Here is a 15,000-nt window from a genome sequence, read left to right as displayed (position 1 = left end):
CAGACGTCTACTGAGAAATCAATAGCAGTTCATTAAGTGTAGTGTCTGGTAACACTGTGCCAAGTACTGTTAGCCATATCAATAATCCTCTTCAATATGTGGGCAGCTGGTGCTAACAAAGTAGACAGTGTTTTTGTAGGAGCTTATCAGCCTATCACATCTTATCAAATAGCTAAAGGATGCTCAGAGTATATAAGCCCAGAATCAATATTGGAGCCCAGGCCAGATGCTCTTCATCTGTGACTTTTGACTGATAATAACACCCTTAACGCACAGAGAGAGGGAAACACAGGCCCGTGGACTGAAGCTTAATGATGGGAGGGGGTTTCCTGCTGGAGACTGTGAATCTAATTTCACAGCACAGTAACTGCAACAGAAAATCAAACTCTGTCAGAGCTGCTCTGTCAATCTCGTGTCTTGCAGCTCAAGTTGATAAGTGCACTGCTGAATTGATTAACTCTGCCTACATATTGGATGCACTGATGCTGTTTTTTTGCTTTTACACAGTTGCCTGTGTGTTGTTTTTTTTTGTTTTGTTTTCATTTATTCATGGTCTCATATTTTGGCGATTCCTGTGACCCATGTGTCTTGATGTTTGATTCATGTTCCCCGCTGACTTGATTTTATTTTTAAAGTGTATATTTTGGCCTGAACAATAGATCCTCTACTGTTGTTGATTTTTTTTTCTTTAAATAGTTGCCTGGTGATTTAACTAAACTAGACAAATAATATTGGGAATGTGTTTTTTTAATTCACATTGTCATCTTTTGTCAGATATTTATTTACATTTCTTGTACATTTCTTTGTTCTTCATTTGCTTCATTTATATGTTTGGTTGTAACTTGAGAGCCAGAAAGGAAACAAGATTTGGCTTTATTTCATCTTTATTCAAAATGATTTAAATACAGAGCCTATTGAAATATAATAATTTGTTCGTTCACGTGTGTTTAAATTTACATTCAACCATTCATATGTTTCTTTTCTTGTGTATGTGTATTTGTGTGTGGGGCCCCCAGGTGCAGAACTAAGGGACGTAATGACGGGATCGGAAGGCAACAATAGCATCTCAGACGTGGTGAAGCAGCCAGCCTTCATTGCTGGTTTGGGAGGTGCCTGCTGGATTGTCCTCATGGGCTTCAGTGCCTGGCTGTACTGGAGGAGAAAAAAGAGGAAGGGACTCAGCAACTATGCAGGTAAAAAAATCAATTTACATGGTTCTGCATCAACATAGAATCTCAAAGCACAGTAGGTCTCTCTCTCCAATGAAAACTGATGTCAGCACAGATGTGACTCCATTTGAGCTGGCTAAAATACAGAACAAAGGAAATATATTCAGCACAGATGGAAATAGGCCCTATTTACTTTAATTCACTGTGCACTGATGTGCATCAACTGTGCTGAGTTCCATCAGCACCGTACCTCAACACTCTAATACATTCATGCGAGATAAGTAATTTAACATCCCCTTCCATTATCAGACCATGGCTGGTGTTGTTTGCACATTAACACGAGGCACGTCTAGGTTTAGGTATGAAATATTCTTTTATCCCTCTGTGAGTCAAGCATATAGCTGTGTGCCATTATCATAATGTGTATTGCAGCTTTCATTGTGGTGACTTGGGGAGAGACCGCAGTGATTTCCTAATTCAATGGGGATTTACATGATTGAGTGCTGCTGCTCTGATCCTTTCTCTCAAAATAAATTGAGGAATTTAATTCCAAAACATCAAATTTCCATTTAAGAAAAAATATTGCAATTTTTTACAGGGATGGTTAAGAATCTTAAATATTCTGAGATTTCTTTTTAAATATCTTTTATTTTACTTTACATGACAAAGTTAACCACTAACTTCATCAAATATTTGATTGCAATATGAATTACTTTTGCTTTGAGGTGTCACATTTGTCAAATAATATTATTTCAGAATAAACCTCTTTTTCCTTTCTCTTCTTTAAGTCAACAGCCATGCACCAATTTTGTATTTTGGAATATAAATAAGTAAAATGATGAAGGTTCCTCAGGGAAAAATGGGTCAAATGTGTCACCTTCATTTGAACATTATCCCTAAGGGCAATCAGTGTAATTCAGAACATGCTGAAATGCAGCGGTTAGATGCATCATCCCCCAAGTTTCATTAAAATCTGCTCCGTGCCGACATGCCACCAGTGACAGATGAACAAACAAAGCAAAGATGAAAGGACCCGATCCATATTTTCACACCTGGCCATGATTTCATGATGGAGATGTTGATGATGATGTACTTATGATTTAAGACATGTTATTTGCCTTTTAATATGACCACTCTCCCTGTCTTTTTAAATTGCAGTTCAGTCCTTCACCTTTACTCGTGCAGGTATGCCTTTACATTGTGCATTATATATTAAAATATCACAGTAATTTAGCTGCCTTCATTCTTGACAGCGGTAATATATCATTCTTTTAAATTGATGGTGGTACTGCATATTTTCAGACAAAATGATTGCAATGTGATTCTTCTTTTTTTTTCTCTGTCCTCTCTCTTTCCTCTACAAGTTACATTCCAAAGAGACAGAGGTCTGATCAGAAATGGAAGGTGAGAATTTAAATTAACTTATAAAAAAAGAAGAAACCTACAACTAGAGCTTTCCCACTGACATTTCAGTACCACACAGCGCAATGCTCAGTGTGCCTTCTCAATGACAAGAGCTCATTATAATACCTAAAATAAGGAGTTCTTTCATGATGAATAGAATTTGCATACATGTTCTAATATTCCCCCTGCTTCCTCATATCAGTGTGTGATTTGCACTAATGTATACTTGATGAAATCATTAATCACTCCTTTGAAGTGAGTGCTACCAATTAATGCAGGTGGGCCGCTGTTGTATTTACTGGCTCTCTCTCAGTTCATCTAAGGTTGCTGGCAGAGTGAGAGGTCGTGGGAGGAGGGGAGAGGTGATGAATGTGCTGTTTCAAAAGCTTGGCATACAGTACACAATGATGGGTCGTATGTGGGGATGGAACAACAAAGTGCTGGACCTTGACACTCCACTCGGCGACCATGAGCATTTCCTGCCTGCTTAAAATGCCCAAAATGAAGCCTGCCCTTGTATCCACTGGGCATCAAATTGTCCTGAAACAACAAGAGAAAGAGGCAAATTTGCTTTGCAGAAAAGAAAAGAATGAAGGCCCCTCTTCTTTTTTATTCCTCCCTGTTCCCTCTTTCCTTTTTGTCACACCTAAGCAAGCAGATAAGCCCAGAGCCAGAACAAATGTTGCAAATAATGAACTAAAAATAAACAATTTCTTGCCGAGCTATTTTGTGTGTTTATACACATGTGTCATTGTATTGGTGTTGGCGTTTGTTTCTAAGTAAATGTATGTAAATGTATGTATATGCTTGTGTATTCTAAAATGGAAATTATTGACGTAATTGTTTGAACACCTTTGAGCCATCACCAAGTCAGCTGTGAACAATTCCCTTGGCATTTGGTGAATCAGGCATAGTGGAAAATTCACTGTGTGGTAGCACATTAAGTAAACATATGCGAACAGGATGCATGAGGCAAGTGGATGTTTTGCCATTTTTACAGCAGCTGATACGAAGTGGTAGTAAATTGTCTTTTTTTCCTCCTGAATTGCCGCCCACAACTTCCCTACTTTGAAGTCAAAGCCTGTATTCATGACCGCTGTATTTCACTGAGACAAAATGACACGGTAGCTTTCCTAAACCACCTAATGGGCTTTTGCTGTCTCTGTTGCCATGGAGACGGTGCAGCAGTGAAGCTGCTCTGCCAGAGGCTGTCCATGATTCTCAATTTAAAATGTAAATTTCTGTTGTGCTAAGGCTCTAAAGTGGATTTAGTGTGTATTTAGGCCTGCCTTGTTTCTCCGGGGAGAGTTAGGGGTGGTGGAGTTAAGGGGGAGGCAGAAGTCTGATTTATAGACTTGCCATTTTATGTCTCTCTGTTGTTTATTGTCGCCTGTGCGCTGCTCCACAGGCAAGAATATGCTGAATGAGTTTTCACATCAATTTGTTGTTGATGCAGCAAGAAAAAAATGAGCAGTACGAGTGTTATGATGCAGGTTGGATATTTAACTATGTCACTGCTTCTCTGTCTTTCTCACCTTTCCTCTCTTCTCTTTGTCTCTCTTCAAACATCCTCTTGCAGCCGTCCGGGGCTGTTGAAATCGGGTGACCAAGGCCTCCCCTGGTTGGCTGACTCCTGGCCCTCCACAAGCCTCCCAGCTAATGGGGGCTTAGGGAGTCCAAAGGGTGGCAGCAACTTTGGCCGAGGAGGTAAGAATCATAAACAGGCCTGGGTGATGAAAAATACACTTTTAGCAATGCCTGGTTGGACAGTTTTGATGTTCATCCTTTGGGAAGCACAGTGACAGGATGTCACACATAAGCACGCACACACAAACAAACACACACACACAGAAATTAAAAGAGCCTTTGAGGGCTATACTTTACTAATTTGATTTGACAAGCCTGATATTTGGCTTAAATTTGTGGTGTTTGAATATACTTTTCTTTTACTGTTTTACTTTCTTTCTCATGCCCTGCCATTGTGCATTTTGTGAGGTTGTATGGGATCGATAGTTCAAGTATAAGGCTTTGCATTGTGTATTTGTGTGTTTGCGTGTTTTCTAAGCTCATTGGAACCTTGGTGAGCTGCAGGCTTTATGTGTGCAAGACAGTAGAGCTGAAGGTTAGCACTGTTTGAGTATCCCTCTTGTGAACACTCCACCGGGCTCCCACAGCGTGTTGCATGCTAATTACGGTTGTAGATAATCACTTTCATTTATATCAAGTCCGTTTGAGACCTGTATTTAACTAATACAGAGTGCCAGAGCAGCAGGGAGTGTTAATGACCTTAAAGATCGTTAACTTCATGTCAACTTATCTCTCCATGATCCCTTTTCCCTTTGCCTCCCTGCTTGGTCACCCTCCTCCTTTGTCTCAGATGTTTTACCGTCCGCTGCAGTGGAGAAGACGGGCACCATGCTGTCTGATGGTGCCATCTACAGCAGTATTGACTTCATGGGGAAGGCAGGTTACAACAGCCCAGCGCGAGGCAGTCAGCCCACCCCCTACGCCACCACTCAGATACTCCAGTCCAACAGCTTCCATGAGCTGGCTGTGGACAGGCCAGATCCCCGCTGGAAGGCTTCTCTCCAAGCCCAGCAGGAAATGGCAAACCTGGGCTACTCGCTAACTGACAGATGCCCTGGCAGTGGTACGAACTATGATGAAATGTGCAAGATAGATCTAATAGATCTAAATACTTGGGTTTTTGTGTGTGTGTGTGTGTGTGATGTTTGCACTCATGTAAATGTATTTTTGGTATTGCAATCTCTGTGAACTGCAGCAGTAAAACATTTAATGTGACATTTAAAATGACAGGCAGTTCTTTTAGCAATAGTTTTACTACAAAGGAGTTGGCAAGCTAAACCAGGGTAAGAGCCAGGGGTGCCAGATTCATTTTAGAAATGCAGGGGACAAAAAGTGTGTGTGTGTGTGCGCGCGTGTGTGCGCGTGTGTGTGTGTAGCTCTCACTAAACTTTTGCGGAGTGAGTATAGCTTGCTTGCACCACAGGGTGGCGATATAATTTCAGACACAAAGCAGCTAACAAGTGCTTGTGGGATTAGATACAAATTTTTTTGTTCATTTACCAAAACCTAAGGAGAAGGGTCTATCTGCAGCCTTGCAGACCTACACAACACACCCGCTTTACTACATGAAACCCACTTTATTACACGACACACACCCCCTGATGTTGTCACTGTAACGGCATGCAACATGACACATCCCTCTGACCCCTGACCCAAACCCTAACCATCTCACTGCTCATGCCTAAACCTAACCAAGCGGGTGTGTCATATAGCAAAGTGGGTGTGTCGTGTAGTTACTGCAAGTCTGCAGATACACCTACTTGAAACTACGAGTTTACAGGACAGTAACACTTCTGCAGCTGAGAAGTAGCAAGCAGGCAATAGGAATGTTAATGTTGCCCTTGTGTTGTAAGCAGCCGTGCCCCAAATCCATATTTAACAATAAACCAGAAAAAAAAAAAACATTACTTTCCTACTGCTTCACTTTTGCAAATTATCTACATGCCATGCTGGTGTGAAAATCATTAATTCACAGCCTACAATAGCCTAAATAAACCTTTACTCAAAAAAGGAAATGCTTTGGACCTGTCATTTCAATGTGATATCATGAATTAACCAGTGAATATGAATATTCACATGAACAAGTTCATTTCATTTGCATGAACTTTCAAAACATGTGTGTTGACTGGCTGGTTGCCTGCACATGCAAATACAATTAAGAAACAATCATTTCACTTAGAAAATATTCTTCCCATTTTATGTTTGCTTGCTTTATTTGACCTAATGTCTTAGAGTGGATGAGAATGATTGAAATGTCTTTTTACCGTAAATGTTGCAATATAGGGGCATTTGCTGGGATACAGCGATTTGTGACTTAAAAAGAATGTCGGAGGAGGGTAAATTGGGGGGGGTGGGCAATGGCCCCTTAAACCCCTTCTTCCAGCACCCTTGGAAAGAGCAGAGTGGAAAGGAGGGAATTTATTTACATACTGTATTCACTGAAAATGGACCCTTAGGATAATGTTCTTAATTACTCTTCTGTCTTCATCACAATTGTACCCTGGGAGCTTATCTAGCCCAGAAATGTCACACAATCATGACGCATTTCTTTGGGTTAACTTGATTAGCGATGGCGGAAAATCCTTCAGTGTTCCGAGTTATTTATGCAGTGTTCATACATTTAGTATAGTCACGGAGGCATTTTCTGTCTGTACTTTTATACTTTTGCACAATAGGCTGTGCGCTCAGCTAAATGTCAGGCTCACCAGAGATAAAGTAGAGCAAGTGGGGAAGCTGTATGGAAGCAACTTAAAGTGGTTTGCCGCAGGTTTTGATGCCTCTTTAAGAAATGTCAACATTTAGAAAAAGTCCTAATTCGCTGTCAGCACACAAAAAAGAGAAATAATGAACACTGGGTGGGAGACAGGTTTGAAAAAGTGCAGATAGCAGAGAAAGATAGAAGATAGCTTTCAAGGCAGCTTCTGTATGTGTGTGTTTGTGTGTGAATTAAGCATAGCATAATATTTGTGTGTGTGTGTGTGTGTGTGTGTGTGTGTGTGTGTGTGTGTGTGTATGTACAGGGAATTCTTAGCATTGTGTAGAGAAGACTAAACTTCCTTCCTTCTTTGCCTACCCCCAGGTGCAAAGGTGGGGAAGAAAAAGAAGGTGAAGGGTGGAACAAAGACCTCTAAATCAAATGGGACATGTTGGGCGAACATGCCCCTGCCTCCACCACCTATGCACCCTCTCCCTGGTACTGAGGTTGACCTTGACCGTTACCCCCAGGAAAACCACGGAGGAGGGTAAGATGCATTCATATCTCATCAATCTCTTCGCGTGGAACGGACGCACACCAACACAAAAACACATTGACGCAAAGAAACACATTGAAACACAGAGGTCACATTATCCTGCACCTGTGCCCAGTGCATGTGTGTTTACCATCAGAGAGCTTGGACAAGACCTTCAAACAATGGCAATTTAGACCTCTAGCTGCCTATTTTCCTTATATAGAAAAACTAACAAAACTCGATTTTTTTATTAGCTGTACAATCCATTTTGGATCAGAGCGGATTTACAGTATCTTAAACTAGTGGCTATATGAAATTGGTTCAACATAAATATGCAATCATCTGTTCAGCAATGTGATGACTAACACAGAAACATTTTGTCCACATGCCAGATATGACAGCAACAGTTGGGCTCCACCCATGTCTGTCCAGACTTACCGCCACCAGAATTTGGACAATGAGGTAGAGGAAGAGAGAGGTCCCACTCCTCCCCTGAGGGGAAGATCCTCCTCGCCGGCAGCAGCGGCAGCAGCTCCTTTCGGCCAGCCCTCATCCTCCTCTCTCAGCTCTGCCCACCATGAGGAAATGCAATCCATTTTGCAGGCCCACTTGGATGAGCTGACCAGAGCTTACCAGTATGAGGTAGCCAAGCAGGCATGGTAAGGAGCTCCACTTAACTGCATTGTTGAGACCACCTTCCTTCCATGATTTTCTGGTTAATTTAATTTGAAAGTCTTATACTGAGAGTATGCATCACAATTTTGTTCAGATACATTTGCTTTGTGTAGTAGGATAGATACCTGTAATTTCATTCATTTTATTCTGTTGATAGTTTGCATATCAATGGCCAATATTTGAACGTCTTATAATGCTGGTATTTACATGTGTCAGCCCGAAGCTGCCGTCCGTGTTCCTTGCGAGCGATAAAAACAGCTCTCCATTGATTATACCTTTGATGGAACATTGGAAAACTTGACAAGTCAGTGGCAACATGTGTTGGAGGGTAATGACTGGGTTTAGTCTAACATGCTGTTCTGACATCAGTAAATAGAGTTGGTAATTATGCAAGCATCTCCTCTATGGCGGGATGTGAGCCATCATGGAGGACAGCTGTGGGGGAGATAACAGGCATGTTGGTGACAGCCCTGCCCATCCAGATATCCTTTATCCAGTCCAATTACAACTCCATTGTGTTAACGCAACACACACCAGCACCGAGAAAGTAATCAGTGAAATCATTGCAGGCATTCATAGTCTCCACACATTGCATCTCTGCCTTTTTGAATATGCACTGATACTGCATTCTAGAGTCTGTTTTGCAAAATTTTCTCTCCCCTCTCTCTCCCCCCTCAGTGACCTGCTTAGCTTTAAAAAAAAAACATATTTTGATCCCTAATATGCAGTATTTCCCCACAATTAATTAGGCACATGAAGAGCAGTCCAAGTGTGTCCAACACCCCCATCCCTCCAATGGACTTCATGTCTAGTACACTGGGCTCTGATTTGGGAGCCACACTCCTCTCTGAAGATGAGGAGGATGAGGAGGATGAAAGATACGCTGTGGTGTCAAAGAATTTGTGTGGCTTTGAATATACTCCTGGTCACAGCATGGATAACCTTGAGAGCTCAGGTATGTTTGACATGTAAAAACTAATTGTACTGAAGTTATTGCTTTTAAATGAGTAAACCGCCAGGACATTGAAAGTAAGAAGGCAGGCTCATAATTAACTGGCCTCATCACATCATTTCTGCTGCACAAAATATAATTAAACACTTGGCAACATCAGGCCAGGGCAGCTACAGATAAATATGGATAAATAATAATGTCATAATTAGATAATATTGGCATGTGTAAATATATGATGTATAAATATATGTCAATAACAATTTCAGCTATAAAACAAATGAATCGGAAATGTATAAAAGAAAAGTATGAGAAATGTTATAGATGACAGAATACATTTTTCAATAAAATATAATAATGTTTTTAAATAATAGCTATGTTTGTTAAAAGGACATCAGAGGGGCACTACGTTTAAGAACATGGCTGCCTAAAGACATGGTTTTCACCTCATCAATTGTATGCAATTATATATTATAATCATTATCACTAACAGCATTAAGAACAACATACAGAATGTCTAAAGACACAGATGTGAGAATGTCACAACAGTAAATATGTTTGTATCAGAAATTTCACATGCATGTACTGTATGTAAAAACAGGTGTGGACAGATGATAGAAAAAGTGCACAACCAGGTTTTTCCCCTCCTGTATGCAGGTTACAGCTACTCAGCCCAGTATCCCAAGGAATTACGTTCATATTGGAAGATTTTGCAATACATGATTTAATCCTGTGACAATGTTCAGTGCCAATGCAGGAAGAAGTGTGTTCCCTATGTAGCAAGCAAAAGAGTAATATGTGGACATCAGGGTGGTGGATGGATGTGTGTTTGAATGCGGCATGACAACAATCTAACCAATTATTGAACAGTAGTTTGTCTTGCACAGATATTGTAGGAATAAAAAAGGAAAGAAAAAAACAAAACAAACAATGACAATGAAGGTTCAAAAACATCACCTTTTAACATAATCTGGGGTTTTGCAGAATTGTCCAATATCAACCTTCTGTCTGCCAATAGAATAGGGTTTGGGCCACTGAGGCAGAAAACACTGTGCGGTCTGTTGGCTGGCTGAACTATCACCTATGGACACACTGCACAGAACAAAGACCAAGGCACACAATAGCCCATTTAATTAAGCACACCCACACACATAGGATATTACATAGTGGATCAGTGATTGACACTCAAAGGTGACGTAGAAACCATATATGACATCAAGTAACACAGTTTTATGGGCTCACAAATTAAAATTATTCAGATTCAAATCATGCAAACCCTTTTGTCACTTTAAGTATTCTTTGTCAAAGAGATATTCCGACAGCCTGTTAAACGTTACTTGAAGCTAATCTTGCATAGACATCAAAACCATAACATAGAATATTTTAAAAACTTAAGTAGGGCTCTACTGAAAAGTCACATGTCTAACATTTAAGATATGATGCATTTATAAATAGGGTTCTGTCTGAAAGAGTATCTTTAGAGGGAAACTTGAAGGCGTCTCCCACAGGGACAGAATTATACCATTTTTAGACTCCATTGTTTGATAGGTTAAAAGATTGACTTGTGTATTGAGAATATGTATTTTCAACACTTTTAATACCCCACAGTAGGGCAAAATAGAGGTCAGTGTGACTAAAAATATTTACTACCATTAGCAATGCAAACATTTTATCATCTCTTGTGTAACTGTCACATATTGTCTTTGTATTAGAAGCGCATTCAGGCAGATTGAGGAAATATCTTCAGTCCAGTGAATCAAAACATGAACAAAGCCAGCGTGGAGGCAGTATTTCCACAGGGGGTGCCACACTGGAACTGCGGCTTAATGCTTTAAAAGGCACACTTCATTGAGTTAATAAATACCTCCATGATGCCTGATTTGAATTCAACATGTAATCGAATGGAATACGCAGTTTTGAATTTTCATAGATTTGATTGCTTAAATTGCTTAAATTATTGTGTGGCTCTCTGATTAAAGCATTCAGTAACACTGTTCATTCAATACATTCACAACACCTGAATGAAACTCCATTTAGGGGACATTCACAAGCAATGGTTCAGCTTGTGTGAGCTTTGATTACATTGGAATTGTGGCAGTTACAGTTGTTCATTTCCACAAATATACAGATTGATGGAAACATTGTGTGAATCACCTTTACACCTGGTTTTAAGACATCACATTTTGACTAGTTGACTATGTGAATAGTATGTAACACGGGTTTGACACAAAATCCGGTAATTAATCTGTTTTTTTGGTGTTGTTGATTTCAATTTTAACACAATTTCTACTTTTTCTGCAACTGGCACATCTGGCTGATTACTTTGTACATCCACATCACACTTGAGTGTGTCACAGTATGTGTGAGCCAAAGACTACTTGTTCAAGCAGACTTAGCCAAATCTTTATCTTCATCACTCTCTTTCTCCTGCCAATTGTAGGTAAAAGCTCCCAGCAACGTCGCTCAGGCAGCTCTGGCGCAGCAGATCATGGTGCGCAGGGCACACATAGCCTTGGCCACAAGAGGGCACCGTTGACTGGTCTCAAACCACAGTCAGACAAGGTTGGGACTCTACCCAGACGAAAAGACACCAACACAGATGGTAAGTTAAGTCTCTTAGACTCTCAGCCATTATTTATCAGAAAATCCTCTACTATAGTAAATTTCATGAGAAGTGCTTCTATCATAATGCCTCATTTGTATCGCTTGCCAAATACCCTCATCTACCATCCACTCCAACAGCCCACGCACCGGCCGTGAAGTCCCTGCACAGCGTGGGCTCCCGCATGCACAGCTCATGGGCAGCTGCAGCCTCAGACCCCTCTGAGGAGTGCATGGTGACCGTGTCAACGCTGGAGCGGCAGCATATGGCTTCCTGGAGCGGCACAACAACATCCAACAGGGCCACCCTGAGTAGGGGTTCCCACAAGAGACCTGGCACAGATCCCTCCCACAACGGGCATCCTCCCACAAACAGCACAGAGAAAAGGGATCACTGTAAGTGTCTATCCCCATGAGGATGAGTCTTAGTGTTCATTACACATATGTAACCTAATACATCTGCAGAGAACCATAATATGCAGGTTTTACTAACACTTCTTTTAAATTTTTATGAATCCATTTTATATTTTTTCTTTGATTTACCCTGATTACACCCCAAAAGAAGCATAAAGACTGGAATAATGTTTCAGTCACAACACAGAAATAACAAAAGCATATCACTACAGTATGTGTGTCTACTATGACAGTTTTGGATAAAGTATTTGATCCCACCAGTTTCTAGCTTGTATCCAAACTGAGATATATCCTGGTACTGTAAAATGAAGATGCAGATATTCAATGCCACCCAGATTTTACATTGTTGTTTTGCTGTGTCTGCCTGCCTCTCTTTCAGAGTCTTTGTGAGGCATCATTCCCTGCAGTTGCTGCCTGTCCCAGGACACCTTGTTTATAAGCGCTATGAGATTTTCTCTCTGCGAGTGACACAGTATGATGTTTGGAATATGGAAAGGCGACCGAATGAAGACAAAGAAACAAAGTGCGAGATAAAAATGCAGAGCTGTAAATGTCATGTACAGACACAGACACCAGTCTCACAGTGTTACTTTCATCCCCCTCTTCAAAAGAGTAAACAGTATGTTATATGTCCGCTTCTATTTTCTGTCACTTGGTGTACAACAATTCACACAGAGGAGATGAAGAAGAAAAACCACGACAAAATGACTAATTAAAATGAAAATGGACTTGCATAATTTGTAAATATATTTTTTAATGTTTTTCTCTTTCTTTTGCTTTGCTATGCAAGCCAAACCTAATGTTGTCTCTTTTGTGATTTATTACTGTGAATCATTTTTCATTGATGCTCAAACTGTTAGCTTATTTTGATGAAGCTACTGTATTGTTGTACTTTGCACAGAGCGTTTTGGTGAAAATAAGCACAAACCCATTGTCAGCTAAGCTGAGGAGGAGAATCATTATGGCAAAGAGGGATGTCTATGTTACACAGAACCTCAACAGAAGATATATACTTGGCTGTGCTGTAATTGTTTTGAGAAATACCCGTATATTGAGAGTTACAAGGAAAAAACACAGGTATATACTTGGAAATAATATGCCAAAATAACAAACTGTGTTTCATACTACTTGCTGGGAATCCTATTATGCATTATACTAAAAATGGTTCTCAGCAAATGGTTACCAGAACATTTTTTATGGTAACAAAGCAACACATTGGTTGTGATATCCAAAGCAAAGACACATGAAAATAGGTAGAGTATGTGTCACTTCTCTGCCATTCCCAAAAAGAGTATGTTAATAAAAATATATATATATATATATATATTTGTTTTGGTAATTCTTTTCCAATTACATACAGTGATATGATGATAGTGCAATATTCAAAGGACAGTATGACAGTAAAGGGAAATGGGAAGATGGAAGTGAGTCAATGGAGGCCTCAAGCCATGCATTACCTTTTTGGGATGGTATACAGTGTCCTGATGTCACCTGAAGACAAATGAGATGCAGGGTTTAGTTACAACTATATGTGATGTTAAACATCAAAGAAATTTTACTAGATTTGTACTACACTGTTGAATGGTTATGGATTTACACTATCATCTTACAAAGATGTATAGACTTGAACGACTGCCAAATTTGAGAATCTTTTGAAAACCCTTTTTCAGTTTTAAAATGCAGCCAAATTAGCATTTTCTGCCAATGAGATTCACAATGCGATGTATTTACAGTTGTTTTGACGGTTTTGTTCTGATCATCGTTCTGGTGAAGGCTCTCCCTTTGAAGAATCTTAACCTGCCAGATTGGTTTGCCCTCAGGAATAACACAGCCACATACAGTAGGGCAGTTTTTCAATTCTTTGATGCAAAAATAAAATGTGTATGTGAAAATGAACCAGATTTCTCCTCACAGTGCCTTTGAGTCTGAAACACTGTTGCATATTACCCACTAATGTTTATTTTGGAAATTTTGAAGTTCCTGGATACATTTGTCAAGCTAGTTTAGATCATATCACACTGTATATCTCATATAGACATTTTTTATATTGGACGATGTTTTAATCAAGGTTTTTACTTACATCCCATTTATAGCCACTTACAATTGGTTTCAGTGTTTATTAATCTATGACATAATCTCTAGAATATGGAATAAAATAATATAATACTTTTTCATTGCATAATTAGGTAAAATATACACATTGTCACCTGTGCTTGAATCTCTCTTTTAATCAAACCATCCAGGGATTCTATTATATAAATCAGTATTATGAATATTAGAAAGCAGCCAGAAATATGTGGGCCTAAGACAACATGAGCATTCATTTAAAAATCTGGCTGATACAGGTGCTGAGAAGTTAAATGAGGGATTATGTTTGACTTAATTGCTCTTTCTTGAGCCCCAAAACAGATTATGAAATCTTTAATATTCAAATAGCATTACATATGACTGACAAATGTGTCTGCTTTATTTAAAAGATGTCCCCACATAGTCACATTGTAAAGGGAATGCATTGATTTGCTGTTGTGCAGTCTAACATATTAGGTGGATCCCTTCTAAGAGCTGACTGCCTCACTGTGCAAATATTCAGTGGTGTCTTAAAAACATTATTTTGTCCTGACCATAGCTATCCCAGAGGAGCCAGGAAAGACTGAAAGTCATTCTGTTTTCTCTGGATCACCATGACAGCTCCGTGTTACATGGAGATAACTTTGCTATGGGTAGGATAGCTCCAGGCGATGGTGCAATAAGTGCTATGCACAGTGTGGGACAGCCTGTCAATATTTGTATCTTGAGACTGATAAACAGGGATTAGGAGTGTCTGCAGATATTGTGCAGACAAGGGGGCACCATGTGCAATCCACTATTTAAGCTTTAAATCTAGGTAGTTGGGTTTCCAGAAGTGGTATGAGGACAGAAGTATTGGCATTGTGTTGTCAATTCTATACTCACTTTGACACAATTTGGCCGC

At 39.8% G+C, this 15,000-nt stretch overlaps 1 protein-coding gene across 1 annotated transcript in view; it reads left to right on the top strand.

The window, feature by feature from the left end:
* Positions 1-13,886, top strand: part of LOC121910761 (roundabout homolog 2-like) — an 82,150-nt gene extending 68,264 nt beyond the window's left edge. The window contains exons 18-28 of the mRNA XM_042432072.1: positions 1,017-1,193; positions 2,328-2,354; positions 2,534-2,573; positions 4,153-4,280; positions 4,951-5,223; positions 7,240-7,402; positions 7,783-8,049; positions 8,815-9,020; positions 11,455-11,616; positions 11,757-12,011; positions 12,409-13,886. Of these exons, the coding sequence (XP_042288006.1) occupies positions 1,017-1,193; positions 2,328-2,354; positions 2,534-2,573; positions 4,153-4,280; positions 4,951-5,223; positions 7,240-7,402; positions 7,783-8,049; positions 8,815-9,020; positions 11,455-11,616; positions 11,757-12,011; positions 12,409-12,410 (1,700 nt within the window). The 3' untranslated portion in view covers positions 12,411-13,886. The remainder of the gene's footprint in view (positions 1-1,016; positions 1,194-2,327; positions 2,355-2,533; positions 2,574-4,152; positions 4,281-4,950; positions 5,224-7,239; positions 7,403-7,782; positions 8,050-8,814; positions 9,021-11,454; positions 11,617-11,756; positions 12,012-12,408) is intronic.
* Positions 13,887-15,000: the final 1,114 nt, after the last annotated feature.

The sequence above is a fragment of the Thunnus maccoyii genome, chromosome 13, assembly GCF_910596095.1.
Source record: "Thunnus maccoyii chromosome 13, fThuMac1.1, whole genome shotgun sequence".
NCBI lineage: Eukaryota > Metazoa > Chordata > Actinopteri > Scombriformes > Scombridae > Thunnus > Thunnus maccoyii.
The sequence above is the reverse complement of the archived record's forward strand: the minus strand, read 5'-3'. Positions and strand labels throughout refer to the sequence as shown.